The sequence below is a fragment of the Lissotriton helveticus genome, chromosome 8 (assembly GCF_964261635.1).
Source record: "Lissotriton helveticus chromosome 8, aLisHel1.1, whole genome shotgun sequence".
Taxonomy (NCBI): domain Eukaryota; kingdom Metazoa; phylum Chordata; class Amphibia; order Caudata; family Salamandridae; genus Lissotriton; species Lissotriton helveticus.
The window spans coordinates 617,766,257-617,780,016 of NC_136069.1; the positions used below are offsets into that span (position 1 = coordinate 617,766,257).

At 44.1% G+C, this 13,760-nt stretch overlaps 1 protein-coding gene across 5 annotated transcripts in view; it reads right to left on the reverse strand.

Annotated features, from left to right (window-relative positions):
* MYCBP2 (MYC binding protein 2) overlaps positions 1–13,760 on the reverse strand; it is a 1,909,483-nt gene that overhangs the window by 360,333 nt on the left and 1,535,390 nt on the right. For all 5 annotated transcript variants that reach the window (XM_078657470.1, XM_078657469.1, XM_078657471.1 and 2 more), the window contains one exon: positions 656–721. In XM_078657470.1, coding sequence (XP_078513596.1) covers positions 656–721 — 66 coding nt within the window. The remainder of the gene's footprint in view (positions 1–655; positions 722–13,760) is intronic.

Consider the following 13,760-nt stretch of genomic DNA (forward strand, 5'->3'; position numbering starts at 1 on the left):
GCCCAAAGGACCGAACATCCCGCAATGGACAAGCCTAGTGAAATATTGGGCGCAGTTAGAATGAGAAACTCTACACAGCGAGACAGATGTAGAGGTCTGCGAACACCCAAACAGGCACTGAGTTAGGAGGCTTTCCTCACAAACTTTATGCAAGCTGCATATACCAAAGGGGAAAACAGTCCCGGCATGTTCCCAATAGCAGCATCGCAGAGTCCCACCAGGGGAAGCCCTGGAGCACGTCTGGCTCCTATAATACCTGCCACCGAAACTTCAACACAGAACAAATATACTGGTCCCACCCTCGAACTGTCGGGCAGAACATGTCCAGCCACCAAACACACACCACGATGGGATGGGTTAGCATACAATCCACAAAGTCCCGATATTCTCCCCATTACATTCCTCTCCCTCAACTCCCACAGCCCAGATATCCTAGCAAGCATATATCACCCTCCTGAACCAAGGAAGAAGCACTTGTGACTGTGATCGCCCTAAATGGACCCCAACGAACTTTCTAGCCGGTCAGTTAAAATCTACTGTATAATGTTAAATGCATGTATTGCTATACACTGCTTATAACACTGCATTAAAAATAAAATAATTAAAAAAATACATTAAAATCTTACAATCTGTAATAGAAGCAATTGATATTTACCTGTTTTAATCTGCAGAGGTCTTCTACCACTTTTCCCGTCAAGAAGGACATCGAAGTCACCTTGTTCTAGATAGACAAATATTCAAGAGAATCAAATTGCAAACATTAGCAACAGATTGAATAAGTACTGAATATGATAGGTTTTAAGCGTAGCCTACAATGAAGTTATTGCACCCAATGTTCAGAGTTGTTTTGATTATAATTGCAAGGTGCTCAAGCTGGATATTTAATATGATGCTGAGATTAATCTGTAGTCAAAGTTGCCAATAAGTGGCTACAAGTTAATGCATTCTTTACCATTAAATTAATTGTACAAGTTCCAGCCATAAATTTCTTCATACCACATGGAATGGCAGAAAATGTTAGTGGAGCCAGTGAATATATGTTGTAAAATGTCTTATTTTCACTGCTGCTCTAGAATGGACCATGATAACCCTTGACGAATGCATAGACTTTGAACATTTAGAGATTTAGAAGTGTTTTGCACTACTGATGAGTGATGGCTTTAACTTTGGGAATCTCTGAAAGTGTGTTCTTTTTGTTTAGGTTTTGAAGTACCTGGTAAAAACATTGAGTACTTGGCACAATCTAGATGGGTCTATCACAAAGAGAAAAGTTGGCCCACATCTTAGGTCTTCACCCCCTTTACTTTTGTGCTACAAACCATTTGGTCCAGCTAATGGCCAAGAGAAACAAGTACATTGGGGAACTCTTGATTGACAAATGAAATATCAGGTACTTGTAACTATGGTCTGCAACACAATTCCCTTCAAGAGGCTACAATGTGATGTAGATAGCCATTGTATCAAGTTAGTAAATTATCTGATAAAACGAAATGATGGGCTAACAAAGTTCAGACATTATCTCTGTAGCCAAAGAAAAACGCTTCAAGGATGCATTTTAACAGAAAGTGGATGAAGCGTAATATGATATTCATTGTATTGCCTTGACTTACTTAGAACTGATAGAATGTCAAACAATTAAATATCGAAAACAACCTTTACAGAAATCACTTGTTAATGGAGATCCACTATAGCGTAGAGACAAATAAGAAATCTTACTATCCAGCTCAAAGTACTCAGTGTATCTGTCTCTGAAGGATGTAAGACTGAGTCAGTCCCACCAGGCCTCGAACACGTAACTTATAAGTTACACATTGTCCACAACAGTAACTGCCGAAGGCTAAACGCCGAAACGTGTTTTTTGTTGCATAAAATAAAGACCGTCGAAATTGACGTCTCCTGAGTGCTGTTTTCCTGCTTTTAACGAGAGGAGATTAAGCGTTATATATATATATATATTCAACACACAGGGAAGCCCAAATGGAGCAAAGCCACACGGAATTAATAGGCACTCATCATTCAATTTCACATCTTGCAAGCAGGTAACAATTCAAGAGCAGTCTTCAAAAAGTTGGGAAGAACGTGTGACGGTAATTGAATATTTAGTGAGCGCATGAACAGTGCTTCTTCTTACTTTTTAGCAACGCCACTAATAAAGGGACTTTAAATATCAAGAAACGCGTTTGGTGCAAGAAGAAACTTTTTGAAGTGTGCTGGATGGTTACCGATGTGTCCAGCCGTGGAGTAAAGCCCGCCACCGGTTTGCGGATCCATGCCGGCTCCGAACCTGGATGCTGGCACTGTTTGGACGGAAGAAAGCACAGTGCAGTTGCAGGGCGGTGCTGGCTTTCAGCAAAGGATTTCACACTGGCAAAGCAGAGCAGGTGACAGCCAGAGCGGTACTTCCACCCACTTGGTTATTATTGTTTTGCTGACATTTTAAAAGCAGGGAGAAGCCACCCCACATGGGGAAGAATGTAGCGCACTACAATGCCCAGGCTGCAACGTGAACGGCTACGCCCACGTGTGACGGTAATTGAATATTTAGTGAGCGCATGATCAGTGCTTCTTACTTTTTAGCAACGCCACTGATGAAGGGACTTTGAATATCCCGAAACGCGTTTGGTGCAAGAAGAAACTTTTTGACAACTGCTCTTGAATTGTTACCTGCTTGCAAGACGTGAAATTAAATGATGAGTGCCTATTATTTCCGTGTGGCTTTACTCCGTTTGGGCTTCCCTGTTGTTGGATATATATATATATATATATATGTATGTATATATATGTATATATATGTGTATATATGTGTATATATATATGTGTATATATATATATGTGTATATATATATATGTGTATATATATATATGCTTGCTGCCACAGACTTATCACAATTTCGATGTGAATCAGACAAAGCACTCCCAGGGTTTTTTTTTAAGCAAATAGATATTTATTTGGCAAACCAGCACGGACAAGACGCGTTTCGGCGCTTAGCCTTTGTCAATTGCGAAATGAAAACGCGCCGCCATTACTTTATAGCACATTGCTTCAATCACAGTGTGTATGGCATAAACATCAAGAAAGGACAACATAACAATGAAATTGTCGCCATCTTTGAATGTGCAATTCTACCATGAAACACGAGAAGAAATACATTTCGATATTCATGATCAGTTAAGCGGGGTAACGGGAAAATTAAGTAACAATTACTTAAATCATTTTTCCACTATTTACAATATATACAGTATTGATCAAGCCCTGGATGGGCTAAAGAACCCCATAGTTCGTTCGTATATGCCCATAGGGCATATATGAACGCGTATATATATATGAAAAAACGCGTCTTGTCCGTGCTGGTTTGCCAAATAAATATCTATTGGCTTAAAAAAAAACCCTGGGAGTGCTTTGTCTGATTCACATCGAAATTGTGATAAGTCTGTGGCAGCAAGCATTTGTTCGGCGGGTACACCCCCGCCTTGGAAAGCACCCGCTCGAGAGTGCAGCAGGCTGGTGTCTGTGGAGCAACAATTGAAAAAAAAAAATATATATATATATATATATATATATATATATATATATATATATATATATATATATATATATATATATATATATATATATATTTATTACAACGAGTTGGTTCCCGGGTTACCCGTATCTGGCGCTTCTCAGTGGGTGCGTGGCTTACTGCGATTGAACCACACCGCTTCTAATTCCAACAACGATTTCTGAAGAAAATCAACAAAGCCGCCACTCCAGTCACCCGTAATGTTGTAGACAAAGTTAATTTATTCTTAAATCCATTTTAGCATTTTGAAACACAGCAATACCAACGCGTTTCGGTAGCTCCTTCTGCCTTGATCACGGTTGCTCACAACTGTTTGCTAATCATTATTTAAAAAGGAGATCCCACCCACAACAATCACGTGATTGACCTAGCTCCTGTCACCCTGATAGGAATTCTGGGACTCGTAGTTTGTATTTATGCATATCCCCCACAATTGTTTATGTTATATTTCTAGTTAGTGACATTCATTTCGTGCACAATGAATATATTTAAAGTGATTACAGTTCATTTTACTGTTTGTTTTACCTCAATTGAAACAATCAATTTAATTGTGGGAGCCATTTATAAAGTTCTCTCATGAGTCTCTTTTCCTTACCGCCCTCCAGTGGGGCTACGTGAATATTGTAACTCCCATCATTGGTGCATACCCCTCGTATCATTAATTCTGATTGTGTGGGCTCTGGGATAAATATTTAAGGAGTCCATTGAGAAGTTCATCTTCTATCTCTTATTATATATGAATGTACAGTTCTTCCGACTGATTCAGTCCAAAAGGAGTCATTGTCCGAAAGTTCAAAATGTGGCGCGACTCTTTTTGTCGCAAAAGTTTTTCCCGATGGCCGCCTCTTTCTGACAAAGACATTGTTTCCAGTCCCAATTTTTTTTTAGTAATTTCCAGGTGCCATTATGATGCGTCTCCATGTGTTTGGCCACCGCGTTTCCTCTGTCTTTATTCACTGTGGCTCGTACATGTTCCAATATGCGTTTTTTTAATTCGCAAATTGTACTTCCGATGTAACGGAGTTGGCAAGGACATTCATTCATGTAGATGGTATATTGACTCTTGCAAGTTATGAATTCCTTTATTTTCCACACTTTTTTGTTTGCCATTGTTATTTCTTTAGTTGGTTTGGCGATTTCACACACTTTGCAGTTGTAACATTTTGTGAATCCTGTTTTTGGTAACCACGTGGTCTTTTTCTTTTTAGTAATGAAGTGGCTGTGTACAAGTTGATCTTTTAAGTTTTTGGCTCGCCTATATGTTACCACCGGATGCTGCCCCATTTGTTGTCCTATTATTGGGTCTAGTTTTAGAATCCTCCTATTTTTTCTCAATATTTGTGTTATCTTTTTCGATTCCTGACTGTAATCCAGGATTAATCTGATTGGTTCATCTGCATTTTTTTGTTCCTCTTTGGGTTTCAAACATTCTTGCCTTTGTTTTTGGTTGGCTCTCTCCCAGCATTTGTCAATCAATTTTTTGCCATATTTTCTTTTTTGAAAACGTTTGATGGTTGCTGCACTGTGTTTTTCCCATTCTTCTTTTTCACTGCAAATGCGTTTTATCCGGAGAAACTCTCCGTATGGGATGCTTGTGATTAGAGCAGGTTGGTGGAAGCTGGTCGCTTCTAAGGTGGCATTTGTTGCTGTAACCTTTCGGTGTAGGGTTGTTTCTACCCGATTATCCTTCACATACATCTCTGTATCTAGGAAAGTTATTCTGTCTTTGCTTTTCACGAACGTGAATTTCAAGCCTGGAGTACTGTTGTTTAAGATGTCAAAATATTGTTCGAATTCTCTTTCACTCCCCTTCCATACAATGAATAGATCGTCTATAAATCTTTTCCAGGTGACTATGTGTTGGGTAAAGGTTGAGTTTTCTCTGCTCCATGCCACCTCCTCCTCCCACCAGCCCAATGCTATGCAGGCGTAACTGGGGCTAAAGGCAAAGCCCATAGCGGCTCCATTACGTTGACGGTACAGTTGTTCACCAAAAAGGAAAATGTTGTTAGTCAATACTATGGAGATCATTTCCATTATCATCTCATTATGATCTTTATAATGTATATTGCGTTCTTTTAAGTAGTATTAACAAGCCCGCAGACCTAAATCATTGTCAATGTTAGTATATAAGGCAATCACATCCATTGATATTAATAGGTACTGATCCTGCCACTTCAAATTTGTCAACATGCAAAGGAAATCCGTGGTGTCTTTAATATAGGATCTCAATTTTTCAACGTATGCTTTTAGGAAATAGTCAATAAAGTTGGCCATCGGTTCCAAAAGTGATCCCTTTGCCGACACAATTGGCCTCCCTGGTGGTTTCATGGGGTCCTTGTGTATCTTTGGTAGATAATACATAGTTGCCATGCGTGGGAAGTCTACACTGAGATATTTTTTCTCGTCATAATCAATCGGGTTTTTTCATTCCCAATTCATAATTTTTTGATCAATTTCTCTTTTGATTCTGTCCACAGGGTTGTTTTGTAGAGTTTCATAGTAGAGGGGGTTCATCAATTGATTCATTGCTTCTGAGGTGTATAGTTCTCTGTCCCATAACACCACGTTTCCCCCTTTGTCTGCCATTTTGATTTCCATCCCTTGGTCATTGATCAAAGAGGATAAGGCTTCTCGTTCCTGGGATGATAAATTGTCTTTGCAGTTCGTTTTGGTAATTTTGTAAAGCTCTTGTATTACCGCTTCTTGAAATATATCAATTTTGTTGCCCGGTGTTAATTGTGGGTAGAACTTAGATTTAGATTTTTTATGACTTGTTCCAGCCCCCAACTGAGGTATCACAGTTTCCAGTTATATTGCTTGTTCATCTTCGACTTCCATGTTCATCAAGGCTAGATAGCCTTCCGCATCTTTTGCACATAGTTCAGAGGTCAGATTCAAAGGTATTTTTTCAATTTTAGGTTTGTTTTTTCTTTCCATGAAGTGTCTAGCCAGTTTAATTTTGCGTATGTACAAATTGAAATCAATTCTAGTTTGTGCCATATCCATTCTTTGTGTGGGGCAAAAATTGATGCCTCTTTTTAGTAATGATATTTCCGCTGGTGTAATATCCCGTTTGGATAAGTTTATCACTTGTAACTCTTCATTCATTTGCCCCGTCTCTGTTTCATACCTCTCGTTTCGGTACCAATCTTTTCGTGTGAAGTGCTTCCTTCTCCAGCCTCTTCTTGTTGATTTTTTTGCCTTTGTTGCCATGGTCCCCGTTGTTGTCTTTGCGCCCCCTGATCCTGTTCCCATTGGCGTTGTTGGAGAATGAGGCGCATATACCCTAAAAAAATCCTCATGGCGTCATCCATTGTTGGATCTTCTTCTGTTGGTTCGTCGGACGTGAATGCCGATACGCTAGTTGAAGAGGTTGTTGTTGTTCCTAAATGTTTTTTGAATGGATCAAATTTCCGGGCAAAAGTGAAAATTCTTCCCTCTAGATAATCATTGGCATCTCTCACAAATGTGTTATGTTTTCTTTGTCTCACTGTTTCTTCATGCTTGTCTATTTGTTTCTCTAAATCCTCCTTGAATTTGGGATTAAGTTTCAAAGTTTCCATTTCTTTTTCTACCACTTTTAGTTGTTCTTTTATTTTAACCAAGGCAATTTTGATATGTTTCACTAGTATTTTTATTAATCCTAGGGATGAGTTTAGTGTGAATTCACCCCACTCCTGTAATAGGTCATTTGTAGCGTCTTGTTGGCTGGGCATCAGCATGATCCTTAGTCCTCTCGGGACTCTTTGTGCTTCCAAGTATTTCTGCAGAGATATTAATTCCCAAGATTTGTTGATTTCTTTTTTGTTCAGCTTTTCCCACAATCTTATTTTACTTTTCGTATCTTTTTTTCCGGTATCATCGCGTTTATTTTGAGCTTTCTCCATGTTTCCTTTTTCAAACATATTAGATAAATGTTCTTTCCTTTTCGCTTCTCTTTTCTCCATTTCATCAACTGTGTTGTTTATCTGCTGTATGGAATTGTATTAAACGTGTTTTGTTTGTCTACTGGTGACTGTTGGTCTGTAAACTGGTGTAAAATATGTCTTTCAAATCGTGTATTTAAGCATTTAAGCACTTTCGGCAGAGCTGCGTTACTTGTCTTGCTCCGCCTGCAATTTATCACGTCTGACACATTTCCCCAGTACTATATCTATATATATCGTCCTTCGTTCGGTGTCTGCCCAGCAAACACCGTTCGCCTGCCCTTTAGCGTTGGTGCCTGCCGAGGCGGCAGTCTGCCACAAAGTATCCAAAATTCTATCCAAGGGTAAGGAAAGAGGCGGCACACCAATCCACAATTGAATATTTATTTGTCACCAACAACGCGTTTCAGCCGGAACACGGTCTTTGTCAAGTTGGTAAAATGCTTCCTGGGTTACCATTTTATGCATGTATCGTCATAATAAACATGAAAGAAAGACAATGAAATGACATAAAATAACATTGCGGTAAATAAAAGGATTCCAAAATTCAGAATATGCGATGTGGCTCACTTAGAACTTTCGCTTTGATCATTTCACAAAACAGGACTGATAAGCCCAAAACCGGTCCTAGGATGCTTGTTACCAGTCCAGGGAGGACCTGGCTTGGCAGTTCGGGCTGGACTGTTCCCATGGGGCACAGGGTCAAGACTGATTTGTATATGGCTGGGTTCAAACTGGAATGGCATGGTGAGCACAAAAACGATGGATTTAGGCCCAGATCTCTGTACTGGGGTGAATGTATGACATTGTTCTGCATTCTGTCCATCAACTGTTGTTTTTGAATTTGTCACCCCGAGTGGGACGGGTATGCTCAGACGCGAGTCCCGTGCTCTCCATGCCACTGGAATCAAGCTATCCTGGCTGAAGAGGGGTGAAACCCCGAAACCGGTCCTAGGATGCTTGTTTCCAGTCCAGGGAGGACCTGGCTTGGCAGTTTGGGCTGGACTGTTCCCATGAGGCACAGGGTCAAGACTGATTTGTATATGGCTGGGTTCAAACTGAAATGGCGAGCAAAAAAACAATGGATTTAGGCCCAGATCTCTGTACTGGGGTGAATGTATGACTGTTCTGCATTTTGTCCATCAACTGTTGTTTTTGCAAGTTCATGTTTTTTACCATAATACGAAACCAACACATTTTAACAAACGCGCTTTTCATATTATCCCCACTGTCACCAAATTCATAGAAATAGAAGAAATATATTTCACATTTCTCAAGGGAACTTTGACAGCAATCTGTAATTCATGATGCAAATGCTGGTAATGATTCTGCATGACAGTTATTTTAAAACAGTTAGTTCCTTTATAATCCAATAACAAACCACCATTCCTTGACATGAATACACCAAACAATAGGGCAATTTAGTGCGAATCTCGTGTTTTTAGTATGCTTGTGTTCAAACTGGAAATGTTATGGCCTACATTAGGGTGGACACTTTAATATAACTTGATTCCCTGTATATATATTTTGAAATAGGAATACTCACAATGACATAATAGTAATTATATTGCTAGAATAGCATCGACCCTATACACACAGTAATTATAATACCTGTCAAGAGTCTACTCTGTGCTATCACAATCCAAATGGATGCTTCAGGAATCAAAGGGGAATAGTAACGGCAAATGCCCTTATTGTTAGGCCCTAAGTCTTTAGGTCCTTAGTGGTCGGATATGATATTTATCCATATGGGAAGGAATTGATGTTGGCTTTCCCCGACAGGTGTTGTGTAATCAGGGGGAATGAAGGGCTTGCAAAGGCTTGGTGGTAGTGGAGGCAGAAGGTTTGATAAAACCTCCTCTACCTCTGCTTCTATGATTGCTATCTCTATAGGAGCCCCTATAGTATCCTCTAGAGGAGGATGTTTGAGTGTGGGTCATATTGTAAGAAGTGGATGCCAGAGGGGAGGTTGTATGGACCCTCCACGATAGGAGGAGAGGTGAAAGAAGCCACTTTGTGATTGTGTTTGCAACGCTCCCATTGCTTTCATCGTCTGGTTATATTTCATGTTCTCTGGAAAGGGTAATCATCTGTGTCCCAAAAAGAGGTTTGCCATCAATGGGGACGGCTATTAAGTCTTCTTGAACATCTGGCTTGAAGCCAGACAGCCTTACGCATGCATATCTTCTTAATATAAGGCTTGAATTAATAACCCTGGCCGATGTGTCAGCTTCTTCAAGGTCACACCGTATGTTGGTATTAGATATAAGCTTTCCCTCTGATGCAATTTGGAATGCTCTCTTTTTATGTTCTTCTGGGGGGTACTGTAGGATCTTCTCCATATCATCCCAGTGTGCTGTGTCATAGCAGGATGAGATCAATGGAGTTGGCAGTCCTCCAATGGTTGGCAGATTTCGCTGCTAGTCTCTTACCTGCCGCATCTATCCATTTACTCTCCGTGTCTGGTGGGGGTGCTTCACCAATTGTTTAAGAGTTTGACTGTTCAAAGGCAGTGGCCACTACTTGCGCTCGCACAGGGAGATCGGTCCAGGTCCTGGCATGTACAAACCCTATTTTACAAGTCACTAACTCGCAAAATAGTGACTCTTGCTATTAGGAAGGGGTATCCCTTTCTAATAGCATGTCTGAATGCCATGTACTATTGTTTTGCGACCACAGTTGCGGACGCAGTTTACCACCTACTTCAATTAGGTGGTAAACCACTTGCAAATGGGAAGGGGGCCCCTTCCCCTTTGGGATCCGTGCGAAAGCACAAGTTACTTACCTTCGGTAACGATATATCTGTGAGAAACAGTAGTTAGTGTTAGATTCCATACCTTAGAATATCCCCAGGCGTCAGACTGGATTTGGAAATTTTTGGGTAGTAGTACCCCTGCGCGTCGGTAGGCTTCGTCTGCGGCTCCGCGACCGTCGTCGGCGCCGTGATAGCCAGGATGACGCCGTTGGAGTACATAGACGCCGCCCTTGCACACTGACGTCAGTTCTTGTACATAGCTTTCCGCGCCAGGAACGCAGAGCCATGCCAGAGACCGACACTGGTGCCAGAAAACTAGGGCCCTGCAGGGATGTCCTTAACCCTAGATATCGGTTCACAGAATGGGGAGGATGGGTGGGGCGGTAAGGAATCTATCACTAACTACTGTTTCTTACAGATATATCGTAACCGAAGGTAAGTAACGTGTGCATCTGAAAGAAACAGGTTAGTATTAGATTCCTTACCTTAGAATAGATACCCCAGCAATACCAACCCCGGTGGTGGGTCGGCGAACCAAGATCACACCAGAAAGACCTGGAGAACGGAACGGCCGAAAAAACCATCTCTCCGGACTTTGCTGTCCAGGCAGTAGTGTTTAGCAAACATGTGCAGCGAGGCCCACGTAGCTGCCTGAAAGATGTCCTGCAAGGGGACTCCCCGACCCAGGGCAGTAGTAGCCGCCGTGGAATGAGTGGAATGGGCACGCAGCCAAACAGGAGGCTCCTTTTTCGCTAAGGAATAACAGACCTTGATGCACAACACGACCCACCGAGAGATGGTCCGTTTGTGCACCGCCCATCCCTTCTTAGCGCCCACGTAACCAACAAAGAGCTGGTTGTCCACCCGGAACTGGCGTGTGCGGTCTGAGTAGAATGAGAGCGCACGTTTTGGGTCCAGACGGTGGAGCCTCTCTTCCTCCTTGGAAGGTGGCGGAAAGAAGGTGGGAAAGGTGATGGACTGCCCGATGTGAAAGGCCGTAACCACCTTGGGCAGGAAAGAAGGACGAGTCCTCAAGACAACTTTGTCCGGATGGACAGAAAGGAAAGGAGGCTTAGAAGATAGAGCCTGGAGCTCACTCACTCTCCTGGCAGAGGTGATGGCAACCAGGAATCCAGTCTTAAGAGTCAGAAGACGAAGAGGGCAATTGTGAAGTGGCTCGAAAGGAGCGCACATCAAATAGGTCAGAACAAGGTTCAAGTCCCACTGAGGCTAAGGAACAGGAGGAAACATGTGCCTGATGCCTTTAAGAAATCTATTTACAACCGGGGACTTGAAAAGAGAAGGCTGATCAGGAAGCCTCAAGAAGGCTGAAATGGCAGAGAGGTAGCCTTTGACAGTGCCCAGAGCAGAGCCCTGCTGGACCAGAGAAAGAAGAAAGAGGAGAACCTCCGAAAGAGGGGCAGAGAGAGGATCCACAGACTTTGCTGTGCACCATGCCACAAATTTGTTCCACCTGCAGGCGTATACCGATTTTGTGGAGGGACGGCTGGCTGCTAGACTGTCGCCGCTTAATCTCCACGCATGTAGGTGGAAACTGGACAGGTTTGGGTGGAGGACCGTCCCCTGCTGCTGCAACAGAAGGTCCTCCTGAAGAGGCAGACGAATCGGGGGATCGACTGACATGCTGAGTAGCTCAGGATACCAGTATCTTTGTGCCCAGTCCGAACCGCAAGGATGACTGGGGCCCAGTCGCGCCGGATCTTCTGCACCACTCTGGGCAGAAGTGGTATAGGCGGAAAGGTGTACAACAGACTGCAGCTCCACTCGCAACGAAAAGTGTCTCCGAGCGAGTGCGGCCTTGGAAATTCCAACGCACAGAACTGATGACAATGCGCGTTCTCTACGATGGTTAATTGATCTAACCAAGGCTCTCCCCACTGCTGAAAGAGGCCTTGCGCCACATCAGAGTTAAGACGCCATTCGTGATCCATCATGCGCCGGCGGCTGAGTTCGTCCGCCATGGCGTTCAGGGAACCTGCCAGGTGTTGAACCACCAGGGTGACGCCCTGGTGTTCCAGCCATTGCCAGAGTGGCGCAGAGCCTCCTGACAAAGGCTCCACAACCCCACCGGCCCTGTTTGTTGCAGTAACACATGGAGGTGGTGGTGTCTGTGAACACCTGCACTACACTTCCCCGGACAGAGGGAAGGAATGCTTTCAGTGCAAGCCGGATCGCCTGCTGCTCCAGAAGGTTGATGTGGAGCTGGGACTCCGCAGACCAGAGGCCTCTGATCTCCCTCTCTCCTATGTGGCCTCCCCATCCCAGGAGGGACGCGTCCGTCTCCACTACGCGCTTCGGTTAAACTTCAGGTCCCGCTGCAAAGCCCGCATCCGTCACCTGGCGTAATGCACCAGAAGGATGCAGGAGGCCATCAGCCCCAGGAGCCACAGCATCAACTTGACGTAGACTCGAGATAAAGGCTGAAAGATCGGAATCAGAGCCTGAATATCCCGAACCCGCTTTCGGGGGGATAAACCCGAAACTGGGCGGAGTCCAGAACCACTCCGATGAAAGGATGCTTCTGAGAGGGGCACAGGTGTGACTTCGGCACGTTGATGGAGAACCCCAGTAAGTGCACGAGGTCGGTCGTAGTCTGGAGGTGGGAGACGACTGTCTGGGGTGAGCACACCAACAACCAATCGTTGAGATAGGGGAAGACTGAAACCCCTAATCTGCGCAGATGAGCTGCAACCACCGCCATCACTTTAGTTAACACCCGTGGGGCGCAGTTACGGCCGAAGGGGAGCACGGTAAACTGAAAGTGCTCTTGGCCTACCGTGAACTGCAGGTAACGCCGGTGGGCCGGCAGGACGGGGATGTGGATGTGGAAATATGCAAGTCCAACGCTACCATCCAGTCTTCCGGGTCCAGGGCAGCTAAGACCTGAGCCAAAGTCAGCATCTTGAACTTCTCCTTCTGAAGGAAGCCGTTGACGCTCCGCAGGTCCAAGGCCCCCTTTGCCCTTCTTGGGAACCAGAAAGTAGTGGGAATAGCAACCACGTCCTACTTCTGGCCCAGGAACGCGCTCGATGGCCCCTTGGCCAAGAGGACCGTAACTTCCTCCTGCAGAAGTTGCAAGTGATCCCCCGACATGCGGTGGTACTGTGGTGGCATGGCTGGAGGAGTCGCCTCGAAGGGGAGGGAGTAGCCCCTTTGGACGATTTGCAGCACCCACCTGTCCGATGTGACGGAATTCCAGTGGAGGAGGTGATGGCGAACCCTGCCCCCCCATTGGCATCGAATGGGCCTGAAAGCTCGGACTAGGAGGACTTTGAGGCAGATGCCGCAGGGGCGGATGTGGGCTGACCTTGCCGTTGTCCCCCCGTCATCGCCACGGTGGTTACCACGTCCGCGACCGCGTTGAGCTTGGTTCTGCGGCCTGTGGCTAGCTGTGACCGTATCCCACAGAGAGTGGGTGTAACGGCCCTAAAGAGAGGCGGTGTGTACAGACCGCAACCCCAAACTCAGTGTGGAGAACAGTTTCTTCCCAAA